General features: G+C 35.9%; 1 protein-coding gene across 1 annotated transcript in view; it reads left to right on the plus strand.

The window, feature by feature from the left end:
* DYNC2H1 (dynein cytoplasmic 2 heavy chain 1) overlaps window positions 1-24166 on the plus strand; it is a 143082-nt gene that overhangs the window by 92152 nt on the left and 26764 nt on the right. Inside the window, exons 83-84 of the mRNA XM_066312977.1 lie at window positions 14195-14311; window positions 21580-21789. Of these exons, the coding sequence (XP_066169074.1) occupies window positions 14195-14311; window positions 21580-21789 (327 nt within the window). The remainder of the gene's footprint in view (window positions 1-14194; window positions 14312-21579; window positions 21790-24166) is intronic.

The following is a 24166-nucleotide window of genomic DNA, read 5'->3' on the forward strand; positions in this document are numbered from 1 at the left end:
TTAAAATAGAATTAAAAACCCCATTGACAGTGCAGCTGCATGAGTCAGTATACCTCATCCTACCTGTTTTACACCAGTAGAGATTTTCTGTACTGCAACTCAGTTTACTCGTACTCAACAACAGTACTTACCACTTAGTTACAGTCATACTCCTTTCTTCTGATCTGATAAGCACTGTATTTTGCCTGCATGTTGGCCTATATTCAGGTGGTCCAGTCTCCCAGTCTAAGTTACAACCAATCATTAAAACAACTGGAATATATGGAGGTTTGCTTTAGGCTTCCTGTGCATTGAGAAGAATCTGTAATTTAGATACCTCTACAGTGACCTTCTTGCAAAGCGGGCTTTTGGTGCCAGTGGACTCATCTCTTATTCTTAGTTCTGTGCTTGGATGGATGCTTATCAACAAATCTCATTCTTCATTATAATTGTAATAGAACTAGACATAGGTGTCATCATCAAAATAAAATTTATCATACATGATAAATGGAATTTTGTCAGACTGAAACAGACAGACCTGCATATGTATTTTTAAACCTTGGAAAAGCAATAAGAACTGTCCAGTTCTGTCCAAGATTTACCATTCCTGCAACTAATGTGACTTACTGCCAGTAACCACCCTACGCAGATGAAATGAAAATGCAGGGATGTTGTTTTGTCTCCTTTCTTTGCACAGCAAACACATTCACTGCAGGCACTTTAGAGAGTGTAGCATGTGTTGAGTGATCCCAGCAAATCCTGCCGAACGCAAATGAGTGCAGCTTGTAAGGAGTAGCTATATATGATCACTCCACTGGGTAATCTAAACATTCTTCAATAATACACTAAATTATTTTGAGAAAAAAAGACAATCAGTAACTGGCAAGTTGCACAGGATTCTTCAAATATGACTGCCAATGATAATGAATATGGCTAGCATGTGTTGTGCTCATTGCTAGTTTCTGTATACAATACTATGTTTAATAATTCTAATAATATCTTCCCTCAGGAATTCAGCATTCTTTTACACTTCATAATGTTTCACAGAGAGTATCATATGACACAGATTAAGTCTCAGCCAAGTTGAAGAATAGGTTGTTTTTGATATTCTCATAAATAAACGAGTGCTCTCTCACATTTTCCTGCTAAGGTAAAGGATAGTTACAGTCTCTCTATACCTGGACAGCATCTGGATTCTTTTATGTCCACCATCCCAGTGATGGCAGAAGTGGAAGGCAAGTCTGTGGATTTGCAGTAACTTTTTATGACCTCCTGAGGTTGATTGTGCATGCATAATTGAAATTTGCTTTTCAAAGTTCACGGGGTAATGTCTCAAGTAAGTGGGAGCCCATGCTGGAGCAGGGAAAGAGTGAAGAGGCAGAGACAACGTGTGATGAACTGACCACAGCCCCTGTTCTCTGTTGCTCTGCACTACTTAGATTGGAGGAGGCAGAGATTTCAAGAATGAAGTTGAGCCCAGGAAGAAATGAGGGATGATGAGAAGGCATTAGAAGATTAATTTCTCATTATCCTAATCTGATTTAATTAGCAATCAATTAAATTAATTTCCACAATTCAAGTCTGTTTTGCCTGTGATGGTAACTGGTGAGTGATCTCTCCCCGTCCTTAGTTTAACCCATGAACCTTTCCTTAAATTTTCTGTCCCTGTCCAGCTGGCAAGGGGAGTGATAGGACAGCTTTGGTGGGCACATGGTGGCCAGCCAAAGTCAACCCAATACATCTTCAAAATGCTTTAGGACATCAGAGGTGTAAAATAAGCCTTTAGGACTCATTGCTGAAGGGTCCACAGACTGTAGCATCTCACCAAATTTTCAAAGAAATACCACAAAAGATATTTATTTGTAGATTTTATATATGAATTAAAATTTTTGATCTCTGAATACTGATAACCTAAATATTAACTGGGTTCCAGTTCACTTCAGCTGAACTTGCTGGAAGTATTTCTCCTCCAGTATTTTGCCCTTTGTGGTTTTATTTGCTTTTCAACCAGGCCAGTGATACTCTGCAGTTTAGGTGGTCTAGATTTTGCAACAAAATTACTTGCTTTAAGAACATTTTTCATACTAATTTTATAGTCTCAAATAGAATCCAAATCTGTCTTTCATCTTCTGTGACAGGATAGAGGATATGAGGTAGTTTATTTTTCTCAGATTTAATTTAATTTTCCTTCTTGCTGGAAGTCACAAACTTCCCCTTTTATTTACCAGAACAGACATATTTTCTTGGATAGTCACTACACATTGGCAGCAAAACTAATATAATAGAAAAAGTATTTTCTAAGGGTGATAGTCATCTAACAAAGCTTTCTTTTTTTCAGAGTTAGGTGGCTAATCTATATGGTTATCTAGACTCCCTGTGTATTACAGTCCAGCTCCGAGATACTGTATTTATACCTGCCATAAAGAGAATTATGTAGATGTGTGAAATCCTGTTTCCTTCACTGATACTATTTTCAGTTAGTGTTTTAATATTTCTTAAAATACCTCCTGTGTTAGCACCAAATATTTTATTTAGATGTTATTCTAACATTTCCAACTAGTCAATGGTGTTTTAAAAACAGATACCATGGAATTAGAGTTTATCTTTGAAATACACAGAGAGGTTCTGTCAGATTTTTAGTTCAGCTCCTAGAGGTTATTTTGTTTAAATCCTGCTAGAAAAGGCTTGTGGTATATTTATTGATTCAAGCCACTTCAAATTCCCCTGACTGATATTGGAATAATTTCTTATTTTGTTTATTTTTCTTTTAAATGTTTATCTACTATGATAGAAAAAGATGATAAGCCAAATTCAAAGCAAATTGAAATTAAAGAAACCCCAGTGTAATACCTCTGTAGCTTCTATCATATGAATACCTCTTCTTAGGTAGTCATCCATTTTATTTTTTGTTACTAAGGAAAGACAAGCAGCTACAGGGAATAATTTATGCCTGTCTTAGGCATCTAAAATAAAGGAGTGAATCACCTTTTGGAATTACCGATTTCTTTTGTTGAAGTTTGAATCAAGCTTGTAGCAATGTCAACAGCATGTCTAAAACTCGTATAATGAAGATTTTAATGAGCATTTAAGAGATTAAAGAAAATAGCTGTAACTATGAGGTTGTTGCTTACTCAGGATACAGGAGGGTTTTTTTCCTTCTGAAAACTGGACTGTTTGAAAAATGAGATTTTTATTAGAACAGGATTTTGAAAATAGTTGGTTTTGCCATTTCCGCCTTGAATATTTTAACTATGTAAATACAGTTGTCACATTTGCACTTCATATGTAAGTATTCAATTTCAAATTGAAAAGTTCAGGAGGAGAAAGTGAAATTTCAAGCATCCTAACATATGCAAGTTACAGTGCTTGTCTCAAAGACAAAAAAGGGATTTTATTCATAAGCAGACATATTTTTTTGCAAGTTTTGTTTTCCAGGGTAGTGAAAGACCAACACATTTCAAATTTCATTTGTTACCAGTTTTACTTTATTCAACTGCTAAAGCAAGTGAATGTTTCCCACCATTATGCCTCCTTAGGCAAGGTTGTCATTCACATTAATGGAAGGGAGTGTGCTTGTGAGGCTGACATTGTGAGACTTGCCCACTGTGTGCCAGTGTGCTGAGGGTGCACTCAGTCTCCTCGGTGAGATCATTGATGAAGATACGGAGCAGAACTGGCCACCCCACTTGGTGTCTGGGGCACCACTGGGGAGTGGCCAGCAGCTGGATTGAGGTCCCTGTTAGTGTTTGAGTGTGGTCAGGTTCCTTGCATGGGCTGTTTAGTTCCCAGTATTATCTGCTTCTCTGCTTCCTACACCATGCACAGAGGCCGTAGAGTACTTCAGATTTTATGTACCATGCCTCACTTATGTTCGCTAACATTTGGCCAATACCCTATGTTGTCTTTGAACTTTTTCCACATGTTGAAACCAATTTTACCCCTAATCATTTCCTGCTGGTCTTATCTTCAGCTGGGTTTTAGCTGTTCTAATTTCATCTTGAATTGCCCAAGCAATCGAGTTCTTTCACTGTCCTTGATTTTTTCCGATTATATATTCCTTTTTTTTTTGCCTTTTAATCCACAGAGATACTCCATGCTTACTCAGTCATTTTGCTAAAAATCCTAGCCTTTCTGCACAATGAGGGAACTTGTTCTGAAGCTCATTCAAAACCAGTCTTTCATTCCTCTTTTTAATCAGCTGAAATTAATGTCCTGTCCATGCTACTGCCTGAAATTTTCCCTCTCCTTATTATACTGGATCATATTTTCCCGTCTCCCTTAATACCAGTGTCTTACTTCCTTAAAGCCAAAACCTTAATTTTGCAGTTTACTTCATGGCTATCCTCTACATATATAAAAATACTACTAATAATTTCTGCCTGCATTTGCAATATGGGCTGTTAACCAGCACTTCAGAAATCCCTTCAGTGAAGTCATCATTAATAATACACTTTTTTCACATATATTTTGAAATATAAAGATGCAGATTTGCAAATAATGGTATTTAGAGGGATTCTGTGACTAAATGGTAACTCTTAATTTAGGATTTTGTAAGCTGTAATTCCCATGAAAAATTTGTTGATGCAGTTCTTTGACATAGCGTAAAGCTTGTATTTTTTTTCTCATTCTGAGTAAAAATCTCATTTTGCAGATCATTGCTATAAATATAAATTTGCTTTTATTCAGAACTCCAGTGCACGGTGTTATAGAGAGTATTTAAAAATGCCTAGGAATGATCTGTGCCTGTATTCATACTTATTTTCATGTGGGAGGAGTGACTGATAGCCCAGGGGGCTGTGCTGACATTCAGTGAGACCTGGACAGGCTGGGAAATTGGGCAGAGGAAAAGCTAACACAGTTCAGCAAAGGCAAATGCAGGGTCCTGCACCTGGAGAAGACCAACCCCAGGCACCAGCACAGGCTGGGGCTGACCTGCTGGAAAGCAGCTCTGCAGAGAAGGACCTGGGGGTCCTGGTGGTGGACAACAAGCTGTCCATGGCCCAGCAGTGCCCTTGTGGCCAAGAAGGTCAGAGGGATCCTGGGGTGGATCAGGAAGAGCAGAGCCAGCAGGTCAGGGAAGGGGATCCTGCCCCTCTTCTCAGCCCTGGTGAGGCACATCTGGAGTGCTGTGTCCAGCTCTGGGTTCCTCAGTACAAGAAAGGTGAGGAGTTACTGGAGGAGACTCAAGGGAGAACTGTGATGACTGGGGGACTAAGCATCTTTCTTACAAGGAAAGGCTGAGAGAGTTAGGTTTGTTTCACCTGGAGAAGGGAAAACTGAGGGATTTTATCAATTTTAAGATCTGCAGATATCTTAAGGGTGGGTATCAAGAAGATGGGGGCAGACTCTCTTCAGTGGTGCCCAGTGACAGGACAAGGGGCAGCAGGCACAAACTCATTCACAGGATGTTCATCTGAGGAGAAACTTCCTAAATATGAGGGTGACAGAAAACTGGAAGAGACTGTCAGAGAGAGGATGTGGTTGAATATCTCCTCTTCTGGAGATACTGAAAACCTGTCTGGAGGTGGTGCTGTGTGGTTGCTCTGGGTGAACCTGCTTTGGCAGAGGGTTGAACTAGATGATCTCTAGAGGTGCCTTCCTACCCCAACCATTCTGTCATTCTGTGATTCATACCATGACATTTCATACTCATCGTGAATGGCAGCTGAATCGTTTGAAAACTTGAGAGACTGTCCTAGCAGAAACTCGACATAATGAATTAATATTCCCACATTGAATCAGCTGACTTAAGAAAATTATGGTGTCTGAACAACGTCAAGTTTACAAAATCAGGCAAAATCCTGTTGCTGAATGGAATACTCCACAGGAATTAATCCTAGCATAGAAATCTCACACTAAATTATTCTTTTTATAAATGGGATTTCTTAAAGAGAAACAACAATTTCATTAATGAAATCCATCAGAAACCAAAAGGAATAGCTAATTCAACCTTAGTGTAGCTACTACATACAGTATTTACTTAAAATAAATACTCTTGCTCTTCTGTCTGTACTTGAAAATTAAAAATGTTTTAGGAAAAAGGTTACCTTTTTATAACTTTTTTATAACTTTTTTTTATTATGTGATGGATATTTCTCAAGTTAAAATTAATATTAAACTAATAATGAAGAACAGTGTAGAGCAATCTAGCAAAGTAGACAAGGTACAAAGCAGGGTCAGGAAACATGAAGCAAATTTTGCCTCATTAAATGTAATTGCAATGATCTCACTGACTTCAGTGAAACAGCATTTTATCACTGGGTTACTATTTTTTTTAATTAGTTTCTGATGTGCTCTTATTTTCAGCAAGTCACCGGCTGATTTTGTACCTCTTCCTGCTATTCCTTGCATATCCTTTTACTTAGATTAAAACTGCTCTCTGTCTTACTAAAACTGTGAAAAGATACATGGTTCCAGTGCTGCTTTTTGCCTTGTTTCTGAGAGCAACAAAGACTGAAGGTGTAGGGGGGTGTATGAGGACACTGGCAGCTCTTAAATTGCTGGATCATGCTTGAGTTTGTGCACCAAATCTCCACAATTGTTATTGCCCAAGTCAGATAAAGAAAAGTTATAGTATGTCCACCCAATATTGCAGTCGTACATCTGACTGCAGTATTTCTACTGTATATAGAATAATTGGGTTTTGGTGTGTGGTTATTTTTTAAGGTGCAGCTGCAATGATAGCTGTTGCTTCTTTAGTGTTTGTCAACAGACACAATTTTCTCTTTCACAATCCAGCTCAACAGGACTCAGAGCATGAATTCTATATTTACTGTTCCTTCGTAATTCTAATTATGCCACATTGAGTAATATGTGTATAATAATTGAAAATTATTTTAATTATTGAAAAGCAATTTTTGTTATTCTTGAAATTCTTAGGTTATTACTGTAGATTCCAGATGAACATAAATTTGTTTTCTTAAAATAATTTAGGAGTTATAAAACCTTTCAGTTGCTCAGAGCATTTAATTACTGACATTTATTACATCCCACATCACAAATACATGACTAAGAGTCTTTAGTAGAAATTGATGAGTAATGTCAACCTATAATTTTTATGTTGCACCTGAGAGATCTGAGTACTTAGAAGGAATTTTGGAAATATGAGTGTTTTGAATACACCTATGATGATGCATGAAAGAAATGTGCTGTGCCATTGATGGAGTGGAAGCCACAGTACTGTGCTCTAACAAAAAGAGCTAGAAAACATCTCTTTACTCATTTAGTGAATCAATGTAACATTTCAAATAACCTTATTAATTGTCATAGGACTGGTACTGTGTATATGAAAATATATTAGTGGTTCTCTGCATATGAGAAGTTGGTTCTCTTCTAAAAACAGGCTGCTATTTTCCAGTCTCCTTAAATTTTGTCAGGGTGTGTAATTAGTTAAGGCAAACCACCTCTTGCATTCCTTTTAGCTTCATGGTCTGCAGGTATTGTATATCCTGTGGACCTCTATGAAGTAAAACTCAGTTATTCTTTAGGAGAAGGTTCACCTAGGGCTTGTGCTGTCCATCTATATATAGCACACTGCTGATCTTCCTTCTTCCCCTGAACCCCTGCTCTACAGAGGGTCTTCCTGCTGTCAAAGGTATATGATACATGATCTGCTTCTGTATGAAGGAAGATACAGGTGTGGTCAATGTCTTTGCCACATTTACTTTGAATTTGATTGAGAAGGCATGTATCTCTGTATGGAGTCCAGTCCTACTTCAGATCCTTAATGAGCGAAAGTGCAGCTTTGAGGTGGCCTTGATGGAACCAGAAAAGAGCAAGCATAGACCTACACTCTTACTGATCCACATGCAGTCTCTTACTGATCCACACGCAGTAGGAATGATTTGCTTACAAGTTCCAATAAACTGCCTTCAGCCTAAGAGCCACTATGGATTCTGTTCTTGCAGAGGGGGTAAGGGACACGGCCAGGGACTAAGAGTCAGAGAGGTTCCAATGCCAGCTCAGTCTTAGCCTACTTTCTCAGCAATGAGGGAACAGCAGCCAAGCTGTAAGAAGCAGTATGGAAGCACGTAGTTCTGCCAGAAAGGATGTCATGCAGAAACCTGCTTCCTCTTGTGACACACTAAAGACACAGCTGAATTGCACTGGATTAGTACTTTCACAGTATTTACCAAAGTAATTAAGCTATAGCTTCATATTTTCGTTTGAGCAGTAAAGTCTTATAAAACCAGAAATATCTGCGTAAAGGGATATATTGTTTCGTTTAGAGAAATGGAGCAAAGAAGAAGTTTCACTGCTAAGACTACATCCTTTTAAAACTGGTAGATGGCAGTAGAGTATCTGCTTTGACATCTGTAGATTTACTGAGAAGACTTCGCTACATTTCTGTACAAAAATAAAAATTCTTTTTTATATGTTCCATAATCTCAAAAAAAAATACCAGTTATCTGACTAGCAAATCTTCCCAGCTTTGCATTCTTAGAACAGTAATCATATTGGGTCCAGAAGTGATAAATCTGAGATTTTTTTAATTCACTGACAGAATTTCACAAGTTATTTTGACTGTATTACTTTCTTCTTTTTCAAGTCTTAATGCTGTGTATAAAATTTGATTCTGAAATGAATATAACACTTAGATGTAAGTCTGTGTTTATTATATATTGCATTTATGAAGTAGCATTTTTTGCAGTAGTTGTGAATGACTGAAAGCAAGACTTTTTCTTCATCTTGTACATGAGTAAAGAATAGAAATAGATTTTGTGTTCCTAGAAATCTGTCTTGTTTAAGGTTAAGAGAAAGAAAAGTTAAAATCTTGACATTTTCTCATTTTTATTTTTTCCAAGAATTTTAATTTTCAGGTAAAACATGACTTTTTAGTAGTTCCATAGTAAATCAAATGGGAACACTCATTGTCTTTATTGCTTTCGATTTTGTTCATTATCTGTCATAATTTCTCTAGATGCACATGTTTTCTACTGCAATGTGCTGGTTAATATCATAACAGCATATGTCTGTAGATGCACTAAAAAATATGCAATAGATTAAAAAGCTGAGGTGGACACATATTTAATAATTAAGTAAATAAATATTGACATTCTTTGTTTGAACACCTCACCTTTCTTAATATATGCAATTTGTATTTTTTTGTGCTGATAACTCAGAAAAAAACATGCAGTGCATGAATTTTTCCACTAAGAATAGAGAAAATGCTTGGTAGCAGTTTCTGTTGGCTGTTCATCAGTATTAGATGCATTGTTCACAAATAAATTGCCCTTTTGAATTTTTTGTATAAATACTGTTATGATTAGTTAACCTTACTTAAATCAGACATTCTACAAAGGATTGTGATTCTGAATAATCTTTTTACCCCTCTGTGAACAGACCATCATTGGTGATTGCTTTTATATTTTTATTACCTCTTTTTCTATCCCTCTCATATTTTTAATGAAGATACTCTTTTCCTGCTTAATGGTAGATTTTTTTCACTCTTCATTATTCCAGATATTCAGATTTACATTTGGTGTGAACTAGCACAACATACTTTAGCTTTTACTGTATAATATATAGAAAGAATACCTTTCAATAACAAGGGAGAACATTCAAAGGTTAGGTATTGTAAAAGTACTCTTACTTTGAGTACTCTGTATTATACATCTATGATTAAATTTTCAGTTCTGTTAGTACTATAAGTACATACCTGGGTTAGAGTGCAAAGGATACGATTCCACAGACCTGGATGTATGCATCTGTGCTGGTCACTTCTGATCTTGCTATGTGCTCATAGAAACATCATGTTCAAGGCAAGCCTAATATAGAGTATGTTTTGAAATTGAAGTTTTGAAGTTGGCCAGATGGTATTGTATATATAGTACATTGAGAGAAACTGAATTCTTCTCAAGCTTTGTAGCTAGGTTTCCAGGAAATTAAATTAATATCCACATTCTGATTTCCACAGCATAGACCCATCTATCTGAGGTACTTATGTAAGGAACTTACTTTTCCTGTATACTCAGTTAGAGAACCTTCCAAATGCAAGTTATCCCACTTAAGACCTTATGGGTTATTTAGGGAGGCTAAACTGATATTATTTTTGAGTAGGCTTTAAGTAAGCTTTGAATAAGTGCCTAAGGATAGGTACGGGTGAATTTGTGCTTGCCTAATGTGACTGTGTACAGTGCCCTCTTTCAATGCAAGAGTTGTTTCATCTTCTTAAATACAGATTCCTAATCATATTCCCTTTGTTATCTCAGCCAAGGTCTTCTTCCTTCTAGGTAGTTATCCAGTCTGTGTGTTCATTTCTGTCCTGTTGCTTCGGTTTTCATATGACCCCCAGAAATGTATTCCTGATTATCCTTTTTCTTTTAAATTGAGTTTCCCTTCCAACTCAAAACTTATTTCTCTTTCCTGAAGGTGAAAACATCCAAGTGGAGCAACTGCAAACATACCACAATCCCTTGGACACTTCTGTGATACACCTGAGAAATCTAATAGGGTCATATATCCCACTCAGGGTTTTATTCAGGTCCTTCCCAATCCTAATACATTCTTTGTCCCAGTCCATGTGTTTGCCTTCTATTTTTACAAGACATAAAATGAAGCAAGAAAGGTCCAGATTTGATATTATGGGAAACCTTTTAATTATTTGGGCAGCAAAGCAGTGGAAGAGGTCATCCAGAGAGGTTGTTCAGTATCTGAACTTGACATTTTTCAAAATCAGAAGAAGCCCTGAGCAAACTGGTCTGATTTTTAAAGCTCATTATACTTCCAACAGGAGATTAAATTAGAGACTTCCTTAGATTCTTTTCAGGATTAATTGTTCTATGATCCTATTTAAAAAAATAAATTTCCCTTTTCATTTTCATAACATCCAAAAAGAGACTGATTTGAAAATAGTGATTTGAGAATTACTTGAGTAAACATTTTCTCAAGCTTTGCTTGATTCAAAGTAGCATAGACTGGTCAATACTGTAAGGAACTTCACTGGGATTTGTGAGAATGAAATACTTACGCCATTCAAGTTCTAGTATCAAACTTGTATATTCAAATAGTAATATGTGTTACTATTTTACAGTCTGTAATTCTTTCCAAATTCAGACAGATATCGTGCCATCAAATTTGCAGTCCATTTGCAAAAGTTTGGAGTATTGAAGCAGTTCAAAGTTGAGGTCAGCCTGAGTATTTTGACATGAATCAATTGTATTTTCATCTGGGTCTTGAGTGCAAATGACTATTCTAGGTTAAAATTTTGAAAAAATATTCAGGCCGAAAGAGCCACCAGTGCAAAAAGGTTCAGCCCTACCCATTAATTATAAAAAAAATATTAAAAAATTACAGTGAATTGAAAACTGCTCTCATGGAAACTTCAGGAGTAAATTATGCTGTCATCATACCTGCTATACCTGAGAAAATAAATAGGATGAACTGTAAAGGGTTAAAGGTTTCAATGAACATTTGATGAAGATTATTGTGTGTTACAGAGTTAAAACTTGATTTCTTTTGATTCTGTACTTTTAAGTGTTTAACTTTTGACAATGATAACCCAATATTTTTGAGCTACATTGATGAAATACACAAAGCAGAAACTATAGGCACACTGAAGGAAAAAAATTAAATGCAAGGATAGATACTGTATTTCCTATTTAAACTTTATTGACAAATTTTATAATTAGATAATTAGAAAAAGACAGCTAACCCCATACAGTAGAGTTAAAAAGATAGTTTAAGTATTTGATCTTGCAGTCACTACTTTTCAGAATAATTTCAGCTGTATGGAGATACAAGTTTATACCTCTAAAGGCACTTTGGAAATGAATACCAGAGTTAATGTTTTCAATCCCCCATATTCACAAAGCAATCATATAAACATTTTTCAGCTTTATAGTATGCACTATATGCAAGTTTATATGAAGTACTACGTACCAAATTACCAGTTAAAGTGTATTTGATATAAATGTTTTATTGCTTAGCAAATGATGGCAGGCAACTACCCAAAAACAAATTAAAAGATACAAAACTATAGCTAAAAGAATGATATCTGGAAGGCACAAATGTGTGTTTATTATCTGTATTGCTTGTCAGAACATTTGCATATGTGCAGACTGAAAATGAGGAAGAATAGCAGGAATGATAAAGATACTATGATCAAAACATTCATCAGAGAAATTAATTTTTCGCTAAATTAAACAAGAATCTTTTTTGATATACACAATAGCTGGGGCACACAAAGGATTATGAAAGTTTAAAATTAACTTATGAGAATGAGAGGGTGAAATGTTATTTTATAAAACAGAAGCTATAAAGAACAGTAGCTCATATTTTCATTTTAGCTACCAGAATAGTGCCAGAATCCCTTTAGGCCTTTGCATAGACTGCTGTTTTAAACCAAGATGAGATTTGGCTTTCCTTACTTGACCCTAACACGAGTGAGCAATGTCTTTCCACCTCTACTGGGTAGTCCACCCTTGTGCCCATGTTCTGTGGGGAGACCTCAATGCAGCTTCCTCATGAGGGGAAGCTGAGGAACAGATGCTGATCTCTTCTCTGTGGTGACAGTGACAGGACCCGAGGGAATGGCCTGAAGTTGTGTCAGGGGAGGTTTAGGTTTGATGTTAGCAAAAGGTTCTTCACCCAGAGGTGTTTGGGCACTGGAACAGGCTGCCAGGGCAGTGGTTACAGCACCAGCGTGGCAGAATCCAGGAGAACATCTGGACAATGTTTTCAGGCGCATGGTGTGACTCTTGGGGGTGTCCTGTGCTGAGCCAGGAGTTGGACTTCAGTGATGCCTGTGGATCGCTTCCAACTGCATATTCTATGATTTGAGGTTACTAGTTTCCTTTACATCCATGATGATCTTCTTTCATGATTGTTCTTTGACTTACTTATTGTGATTGTTTCCTCTGCATCAGAAGGAACTGGTTTTGTGCTTTGAGAATATTTTTCTTGAGGGTTCACCAGCTCTCATGGCCCCTCTTTGCCCTCCAAAACAATTACCAACTGCTTCCTGCTAAAAAGATCCCTGACTAAGCTGAAATCTACTCTCGTGAGTTCCAAAGTTGTGATTCTACTACTGGCCTTATAATCTTCTCTCAGGATTTTAAACCACAGTCTCATGGTCAGTGCTTATTATAGAAGTTGAAATGATGGTTGGATGCACTATCATCTTGTAGTACTTCATAGTCTCTATCAAAGCTGATAAATAAGAAGGAGAGGTCTGCTTCAGTGAAAGAAAATGAAAAACAAGAGAAAGCACTTCATCATTGCACATCTTTAAAGACTAGAAAGTAAGTCAAATCCCAGCAGAAACAACTTGACTTTCTCTCTGTCTGTGTTGCAATTTAATAGTCCAGACCTTCTGAATGATTAATACATTTTTACTCTAAAGCTTAATTCTTTATTGCCAAGTGAATGAGGAGGGAATTAATAAGTTGTTCTCTAACATGTCTTGCAAAAAAATGCACTGTGAAAAATAACTAGAATTTAATGAAAATGCCTCAAAAAGAGCAGGAGGTAGGTTTATATACAGTTTAAGGGACAGACTGTAGTATCACTGAAGAATTTTCATTTCAGTGGCCTTTGTTCCAAATGTATGAATGTATTTCATCCATTGATTTGTGAACTTACTAGGGTTGCTAACAATAAAAGGCAGTTGGACCTAATGAACTAGAAGCTCCCCTTTTTTCTGGAAGGTTTGCAGTTATTTTTTTAATTTCATGCTTTCCTTTTTTTAGTAGGTATGCATTTAAATAGATTGAGGTAGCATGGATATGCAAATAAAGAGATCCTGGTCAGGTCAGATTGAATTTCTTACAATTGTCTTGAGTTTTGGTCCCTGGTATTTATTGTATGTATTTAGTAACATATTTTGGGAGTTTTTTTCCCTTACATTTTTAATTACAGATGAAACCCAGTTAAAGGCAGAGCTCGAGCTTGGTCTCTAAATTTTGTGGAAAAGAGGCTTTTTACTTAATTATGCACCTCATTAGTTTTTAAATTATAATTTAACAAAGACAATTACTGTGATAAGAAAATATGCAGGGGGTTTTTTGTGGTTTAATATGAATGAAGTTCAAGTATGTTTTGTACTTGAATATGGATAATGTTTGTGGTTTTGATCAGATCATGATCAGTAATTAAGTATGCAGGAAAGGGTAGTTCATAGATAAATGGAAGAGTATTTGCTAGTGTATGGCATTTTTGTACTAAAAGAAGTTTGTTTATCCTTCTTCAAGAGTGCATTTGTATTCTTATCACTCAGGTCATTTCACAGCTTCGGATCCTGAGTAGGTCAGTAACTGCTGGCTGCAAATTTGACAGAGAAATATGGTCTACAGAACTTTCTCCTGTTCTCAACCTATGGAAGAAGCTTAATCAGGTAGGAATGTGCCTAATTTGAAATGACAACTTCTTTTTCTGGTAACTATATTAAAAATACAGTCTAAGGAATTACCTTGAGTATTGAAACATAAGAAAAAAAATTAAATGAAATGCATTTGAGGTGGAAAATACAATGTAAGGTGCACAATTAGCTGTGAAATCTGTATGTGATATATATAACCGGCTATCACCTTTTTTCTCCATGTGGAAGTGAGACCACACTCAAAACATGAGACTAACATCCTGTATGTGTTTCCAAGAAAAATGCTAATGTACTCCAGATTTTTATTTAGTCTCTTCGTTTATCTAATATTCATAAGGTAATGTTTAATGATCTCAAATACAATAGTTTTTCCTTTATAGTGTTGTAATATGGTATTACCTTTAAACTGAAGTTCATGAAAATCCCCTCTGCAGTATCCAATATCACTCCCTTTATGTTCCTTTTTCGTCTAGCTTGGTTCAGTTTGATGGTGTTTTTTAACTTATGTTGTAAAGCTTGGTTTCCAACCATTTAATTCTTATTCCAGATGTGCATTCAGATGCGATGTGTGTAAATGCAGACACTACACACATTTGGGAAAGATCTCTCCTGCCTCATGCTAGGTGCCCACTTGGACATTCAACCATTATTTTGTATCCCCAGTGATCAAGTAGTAGATCAGAGATGTTGTGGCCTGAAACTATGTCTTGTACACAGCAGCACTGTAATGAGAAAAAGATGTCCCTTACTCAAATAACCACATACAAAGAACAGACATAAGGTACACATTAGAATTTACCATTACATTTTGAAATCTCTTATTAAATTCTCATCTAATCCAAGCTAAGTGTATGATGCATCATGTTTGTGTGTCAAAATAGTTTTCTGATGCCAGATGACTTCTTGTTGAAATCTGTGGCCTCTGAAAATGGGCTTTCTGTTAACCAGGTCTGTGATCCTGTAAAAAAAAAGTCTGTTTCAGTGTGACACTGTAATTTTTTTTTAAAAGCTCACATGAAACTATTACATATTACACAATTAACTATTACACGTTAACAATAACAAAAATAGAGATTTTGATTGCAGTGTTTGAAAGATGGGTAAATGAGACCAGTTGTAAACAGTAAAACAAATTGACACTACATGAATACTCATTAATAACAGCACATGTAGCTAATATCTAGTTCTTTAGAACTAGAATTGTTTCTCATTAGTACTGCAAATTCAAAGTACATACTCTTTAAAACTTGGGTCATAAATTAGCTTTGAGTATGCAGTGCCATGATGCTGAAGACACAGCTGGTACTGGTGGCTGAGGTTCTTGATAGTGACCTACATGGAAGTAATTAAGATTTCCTGAGGACTCTTTGACAAGGAAAGCTGGGCCTGGTGAAGACCTCTTCTTTCACCCCTACCATTGCCCTCTAATCTGAGATCTTCTTTCATATGTTTTTTAGCCCTTTACCTCAATTCCTGAACTATAGGCTGAGTGGCACTTAGGTGAGGTTATTTTTCAGGCTGTAGAAGGTACCTTTATTGTGTCACTTGGCTGTTTTTCTTTGCTGCATAATTGCCTCTTGCCTAAGAGCACAAAGTAGCCTTGCCATTTCTTGATTGTGCCCTTTCTCAATGGCCATTACATGACCATCAAATTGTTGGTCATAGTTCTCAGGCCTCTCTTTTCACACTGTGAATATTTTCAAGATGTTTGCTATTATCCCATGCTATCCCCAGCATCACATTAGAATAGGAGACACCTGGTACTGAATTCCACTTCACACAGCAAGCTCTTCTAAGCTGATAACACATCTAGAAGGCCAGTGCTGGAGCCTTGCACAGTAAGCGTAAGACCTGGTTGGCATGACCTATTCCTACCTATTCCTAAGAGCAATTAAATTTTTTACAGAGTAACTGGGTACAAAAATTTTTTATATTGTTTGCAAGGCTTCTCTCCTGTGAAAACAGGCTGAGAGAGTTGGAGTTGTTTGCTAGGAGAAGAGAAGGCACTGTAGAGACTTTATTGTGCCTTGCAGTAAGAGAGCTGGAGAGGGAAGATTTACAAGGGCGTGTAGGGACAGAGCAAAGGGGAATGACTTCAAACTGGAAGAGGGTAGGTCTAGGTTAAATATAAGGAAATTCTTTCCTAAGAGGGTGATGGGACTCTGGCACAGGTATCCCCGAGAACTAGTGGATACTCCATCCCTTAAATACTCAAAACCAGGCTAAATGGGGCTTTGAGCAGCCTGGTCTATGGAAGGTATCCTTGTCTGTCCAGGGGAGCTGGAACTAGATTATCTTTAAAGTCCCTTTCAACCCAAACCATTCAAGTATTCTGTATTATTTTGAAGTTTGTTTGATTTTCTAAAGGTTTTATGCTATTAGCAGATAATAAAATCAATATTTTGAATATATCCTTTAGAATAGGATGCCTTCTGACTTTTTATAGTTTTGTTTTGTTTTGTTTTGTTTTTTTGTGGGGAGAACATTTCCTTGAGTGTTTCAAAAGTTTAAATAATAATATTCTTTATCAAAGTTAGTTTTTTGTGGTCTGTTCAACCGGTAATTGCTTCAAGCTTTGAAAAGGCCTAGGCATCTTTAATATTTCACAGACATTGCATAAAGTTTTACATTCTCATTTTAGATTGATAGTCCAGTGAAGGCATCATCTTTGTTTGCAGAATTTTTAAAGACCTAGAAATTGGAATGAAGAAGATAGTTGAATTGCTGCTTAAGTTAACAATCATGAATTATTTTATTTATGCATGAGTGGGCAGAGAATATGAAACTAAAAGAGTTTCCCAGATATGAAGAAGTAAAATTAAAAAAAGTACTCCTGAAGTCCATTACTCCAGAGACAAAAAGATACTCAGAAGTTTGTTAATATGTAGACAGAGATTAAGTTGTTTTAAACATTTTTATTCCCATGTTGAGTATGTAAGTCACGGATTAATTAAAAAAGGATTATCTTACAAATACCTTGAAAACAGTTGTTGTACATCTATGTACTGATAGTTTTGAAATCCGGCAAAATTCACCTCTTAACATAGGTATGTCCTGTAGAATTTACGTCTCAATGATTAATCATAGTCTCTTTATGTGGACATATTTTTGTCTCTGTACTTTTAATGAAACTCCAAAGCCAACTAAACCTGATCCACACAGAAGCACCGGGAGGAAGTGGTAAGGAAAAGTAGTGAGCAATTCCCTGCAGCTGGGAGGAAGGATGCTCCCCTTTTCTGACCTCATCTGTTGTTTAGGGAGTTTTGCTGCCTTCCAGGGGCTCTGCTGTGGGATGCTGAGGAAAGACTGCTGAGGCTTGTCTGGCCCTCAGACTATGACATAGCCTTGGAGCTTTCCTACATAGGCTCCAGTCATCTGCCAGGGGTAGTGTGGAACATGTGAAGATCCAAGGGGTCATATTCTTGGATGGAGACTGAATACAGATTTGGGCAACCTGCTGTGGCTTTGAGCACCTGGCAATCTCCAGAGGTTCCTTCCAACCTCGGCTGTTTTGTGGTTCTGTGAATTGGAGTCTTTTTTGTTCAGTTTTCAGAGCCTGTCCCATTCTTTGTGGCCAAACAGCATAAATGGCAGATGTACTTTGGAAATTTTAGCTTTTTTCAAAATGGGAAATAACTTTTTTACATCTTGATACGGTAGTGAGGACTTACTTGTTGTTACTTTTTCAGAAATATTTCTGGTAATTGGCAGGGCTTCATTTTTTCTCTCAGACCGTACATGATGCAAGACCCTGTTAAATGTTGCTACCAATTATTCAGATATCCTGAAATTGTTGAACTGGGAAGTTTATTATTCTTTATCTGTAAGAATAGAATTAGAGCAGTTGCCTCTCCTTCATCCACTGATTATTAGTCTAGCCAGAATTCAGACTCTGAAATTTTTAATTACATTTTATTTTAAATGAAATAGATACTTAAAATGTGCTTCAAATTTGTGTGCATCTGTGTTGAAATTACACAAGCAAACTTCTCTTTTTATTGAGCTGTTCTGAACTAATACTGAATATCTTGACATCTTCACCTATGTTAGCCTCATTTGAAAACATATGTGTTAATTCTTGCCATTGAAAACATCCTTGTAATGAATACTGTCCTAAAACTGCTTTTACAGTGTTTTGCAGCATAAATTAATAACAGCTTGACAGTTATCAAATTAATTAAACTCTAATGAACCTGCCATTTAGTTAGAAAAAAGCCACATACTCACATGCTCAGTATTAGCTTGCACGAAAGACTTGTTGATCTATAAAATAAAGTCTTCACTGAGTAAGTTGTCAAATGTTACACAGATTTTAAAAACCCTTCCTTAATGTGGAAAAGTGGTGCGCTACGGACTGTTGGCAAGGGCCAGACCCTTGAGTTAATCAGAGTTAATTCAACCAGTCTCTGTCCTGGTGTCAGTTCTCTTCCCACACAGCCTTGCCCTGACGGACTGTGGCTTAGAACCTGTATAAGCATTCATTGTCACATAACTGGGTCAGCTGGACGTCACTGTCCTGTGGAACTCGGGAATTGCCCACCATATAGTAGTTGTCAGAGATGCATGAAACTATGACGGCACAGGGGGACTGCGTAAGTGTTTCATCATGTCCAAATGACTCTCTCTCAGGAGGAGAGAGAGGGAGGAACCAGGGCTATATTTTTGTTGTAAGGTGGCTGCATTTTCTGCCTTGTTTCAGAAAACCCTATATCAGCTCTATGAAAGTTAGAATGCCCACCCATAAAAATCTCAGCAGCAATTCCTTCGAAGTTGTAAACTGAATGTATGCTTATAAATTATGTGTTCTGTATATTTTGTTATGTTTGTAAATTGTAGCTAATTGTTTTCATGAAGTTGCATAATGTTGCAAGAAAATTGCGGAAGTAGTTTTGAAAATTAATGAGTTGTTGCTCTTTTATCTAAACCACTGTAGAATCATAGAATCAGAGAATATCCTGAATTGGTATGGTACTACAAGGATCACTGAAGTCCAACTCCTGACACTGTACAGAACAGCCCCAAGGATCACATGTACCTGGTACCTCATTAGCTACCTCAGCTTTAAAAAAACAACAGGGTCTTTTCCATGAAGTAAAATCGGTGAAACAGAAATATAGGGTCATTCTTTAGTTTATTTTCAACAATGAAAAGCAAGTGAAAAACAGTGAGAGACTAATACCTAAAAAATAGACAGAAAGACTGGAAGGAGGAGGCAAAATAGGTACATGAAAAGGGTAATGAAAATTTCTAAAACCCATCACCATCACCAAAATTGCATTTTTAATCAAATGCAGAACTAGTAAAGGTATATAAGTTTATTTTCTTAATATTTGTTACATTTCTGAGGAGGCAGTTTTCAAAACATACTGGAGTTTGCAAAAGCTTAAGTTTAAGAAGGTAACAAAGTAAAGCTCTGGGACAGTTTAGATGAGACTTGATGAAGTCTTATATTATACTAAGAGAGCAACACAGACAACTGAAAGAGGGAAAATTATCCAAGTCTCAAAATACACCTGATTAACATTGGTAGCAAAATACAGTATTTGATATTAAAGATCAGAATCTACCTTCAGTTTCTTATGATTAGGAAAAGCACTCAGTACTTCAGCAGTTCTTCGTCTTAATTCCCAAGCTGGTCATGAGCATAACACATATTTTAAAAGCTGATATGAGTCATATACATAATGGATTTTGAGAGAATGTAATAGGACATTAAATGTATAAGCTGATATTGGTATTCATGTTTAGTTTTCCTATGGAAATGACAGATGAGTTGTTTCAACAAATTCTCGGGAAAGCATTAGAAAGAGTGATGAAATTAATACGAAATTCATGGGAGACTCTTATGCAAAGGATGATATTGAGGAACTTAGAGGACTTCTCTTTCAGTAAGCTTTTGTGAATTAAAAGAGTGTCAAAGATTGAGCAAACCCTCCAAGGTGCAATGTCTTGGGTTTTTCTTTATTTTGTGCAATTATACACCTCAATAAGAAATTATCAGCTAGTTTATTTTAGTTTTGTATTACAATTTACATATACTCAGCAAATTATGTTGCCAGAAAAACTGATGTGAAGCTGGTACTGTGATTTTTGAATGCATGCTAAGAAAAAATGCAAAGCATAACAATTTTAAATACTGTATGATTTGGCATTTGGATCAGTAACTTTGTTGCATACCTTTTTAACAATGTTGGAAGACTTTATCCTTCATTTTTTCTGTTGGTCAGTCACAAGCCAAAGTATTGCTTATGCATTTAGCTTCTTGTATTTTAGCTTGGTAGCTGAGTGCAGTATGAGCTTGAAATTAAAAGTGTAAAAGTTCTGACAATGACATAGTGCCTGGGAAAGATTATAGAGGTAAATATCCTGTGTGTTCTGGAAAGCAAGATGCCATGTGACAATTCATAAATTTATTTAACCTGGAAAGTAATTAAAACCTTTTATTTTAAGGCAACATATTTCAGAGAAAGTAAAATCTGATTTTTATCTGTACTAAATTACTAAAAATTCAAATAGCAAAACATTTTTTCCAATAGGCTAAGGTTTACTTTTTGCATTTGTGTCTCATAGAATTTTCCAAAGAAATTTTAATTCTATAATGGGAATTCATTTCAGCATCTTGGGATATTGCAGGTTGGCAGTTTCCAAACACAGGCAAAAATAGATCTACGTAATAAGTTGCATATGAATTAAGATTTTCAAAATTGCACCAACTCTTGAAATTATTTAATAAATTTGGATTTTTAGTGGCTTTAATGGAAGGGAAGTAAGTGTGAGAGCAGCAGTTCCTCTCAGAGTCTGAGTTACTCAAGATTTATGCATAAAATAATATTTTTTTGTATTTATTTTATTTAATTCAACTCCATGTTGAACTAGTCTCACAAAGCAAGAACTGGCAGCATAGTTTACAGTACCCAGTAAAATTTTGTTGTGCTGAGTGCACCACTGCTTTTTATACTAACACATTAACACAGATATTAGTAGCAGTGAGTGATTCAGCTAAGTGAAGATTTTTCAACAATTCAAATACTTTTGAAGCAACTAGGTAAACAGACTTGTCTCAGAAGAGTGATGCCTTTATTGAACATGTCTCAGACACTACTTTCAGTAGTGTTTTAAGTTTTTCACTATAGTTTTAAGCCAGTGTCAGAAAAGGGATGATATTGCTAGTACTTCAAAGCTAACAAGGTTCTATGAAGTAATAAGAATTAAACAAATAATATGTTATACAACATCATAGTTTCTCTGAGTTTATTAACTGGATATCACATGTTCTTTCTTAGAATTCGAACCTGATCCATCAGAAGGTGTCTCCTCCTGCAGAGCAACAAGGATCTCCAATCTTATCATTCATTGCTCTGGAACAATTCGGTGCCATTCGCCTTGTGCAGAGTGTCCATCAGTCACTTGCTTCTTTAAGTAAAGTCATCAGAGGTACCTCACTACTGAGTTCTGAAGTGCAAGCACTAGCAAGTGCTCTGTTAAACCAGAAGGTAAGTAATTTTTAATGACTGTATATATTATAATAAGCATTGAAAAAACACAAGGAAGCTGATCTAATATGCATTTTCATGTTCTAAATTTTTTTATTGATAAAGACTCTAAAATAGAAGGTTTTTTAAAGATGGAAACTCTAAAACAAAGCCATTTGTTTCTGGAAAAAATTTCAGAAGTATTTGTAGAAGATTCTGAATTTCATTACTCTCTTATCAAGCTTTTACGTAAAGACAAATCCAATTTGAAATTGTGGAATACTATTTCAATTTCAAACACCAAGTCATGCTAGATAGTCAAATGTATTAGCCAGTAGAATAGGTAAATCTATCCCTTAGTTTTTACATTTTCTTAAAATTCAAGTTGTAATAACAGTTCCCTTTGCTTTTATTTGGTATGGAGTATTGTCATACCTCACTAGACAAGCTGTACCTATCATACCAGCCTATCATCTCACCCCATATTCTTGATAGACAAGAAAATCACTCAAATTTTGTATGTGTACTTTCTCTCTGTTTTTTGGCATCAAACTGGGCATGTTTATAACCTGGTACAAGTAGTGACAGCAAATTTACATGCTTTATCATTAATACCTGGATAATTGTGTTAAGATAGTCAAACACTGATGTGACATGAAACTCTTGTTTGTTTCACCTCCAGTAAATGATAAATTCTGTTGATGCTAATGCACAGGTATTGAGATTGCTTCTGCAATGAGCAGTAATTCCTATTAGCATCTTGTTTATCTTCATGTGAAGAACAAGTACTGTTAAAAAGATAGTTATACATTTATTGATCTATCAAATTCTAATTGAAACAATAATTAAATTTGTTGTCTTTTTAGATTAACAAGACAGCATTTGTTAACAAAATTGCTGTGCATTTAGAATAAATTATGTTTTCTTGTTAGCAATCTCGTTGCCTTTTTAAACATGATTTGACTATGTGGTAGAAACTGGCACTAAAGTCCAAGTCATAGTGAATGGAAAAGATACATTTAATGGACATTCTTCAGTTCTTACAGTTACATTTCTTGTTACTGAGCAAGAGAGCATAGCTTACTTGTATACTCATCTGCACACTTCTGTTGGAACTGGCAGGAGCTGTGAGGCTGATCCTTGCTGCGAAGTTTCTTAAAAATTCTATGCATTTTTACCTCTCAAAGCATCAGTTCAGTGCTTCCTCATGTATTGACCAGTGCTTTTGTTGCTTCATCTGCTTACTTGCCCACTTTCCTTGACATGGATCACTTCACTGGATTGTAACCATATAGCAATTTTTTCAGCAGCCTTCCAGAGAGGCTAATGCCACGTTCTTGGCATGGCAGCTAAACCTCACTATATTTATCATCCTAAAGTGATTTTCTTCATGTGTTTTCTATGCACTCTTCTTGTTTAGTGTTTTCATGTGTTTTGTAGCAAAAGATTATTTTTCAAAAGCTGTATTTTAAACCCACTAAGATTGTAGTTCTTTTAAGATGCTAGCACCAGAAGAAACTGCTGGATTACTAACAGAAATATAAAAATCGTTAAGTGTATGACATATAAAGTTTTCAGCGATGTGCTGTATTTGTGTAAAGTTGGTATGTTAGCCCATACTAGCCACTGTGAAGGAAATTAACTCCACCCTAGCCAAAAAGAGCATAAGCATATCTGAGACACACTTACCTAATATCAATTAGCTAAGCTATTTCTTTAGACTTAAAGTAATTTAGAGTGATATACCAGCAACATTAGGCAAATGCCTTGTACGTGATAGATTAATGAGCTGCCTGTAAAAGCACATCTAGTAGAAGAGGCTGCAAAAATGCAAGGTTTCAAATGAAAAATAAGTTTAAAAAAATCCTAATTAGAAAAAAACCCCATGCAATTAACTGTGTTTTATTAATTGTCTTGTATATATTGTAGTTTATTGAATTAATTTTTAATTAGTATCCTTGAATCTAGTTATGTTCTGGTTTTTATCTATAAATGGTAAACATGGAGTATTTACTTTGAAAGATACCTTTTTTTACAAACTTCTGTGATCGTATTTTGAATACCCGTTCAGTACATATGCTATTAAAATGGGAACTTCCTGAAAAATGCAGATGTAAATATTAAACAGTATAAACTGTTTATTCTGCTCAGCATCTTCAGTAGTGTGCAGTATTCCACAGGGACTGATTTGCATTAGTTTTATTTCTCACAAATTAGAGAATCTTGCAGTCACTTTCAGTATGCTTTAGATTCCTGTGGAGTTGGTAAAATTAGTGTTTCTATCCTTTTTTTATAAAGAGGGGGTTTAACAGATGCCCTTTTAAGCCTTTCTTTTTGAAGTCAAAGAGAAATTTATATGGGGAAATCTTGCAGGACTTTTTTTCTCAGGCGTTGCTCT

Source organism: Sylvia atricapilla, chromosome 2 (genome assembly GCF_009819655.1).
Source record: "Sylvia atricapilla isolate bSylAtr1 chromosome 2, bSylAtr1.pri, whole genome shotgun sequence".
Classification (NCBI taxonomy): Eukaryota; Metazoa; Chordata; class Aves; order Passeriformes; family Sylviidae; genus Sylvia; species Sylvia atricapilla.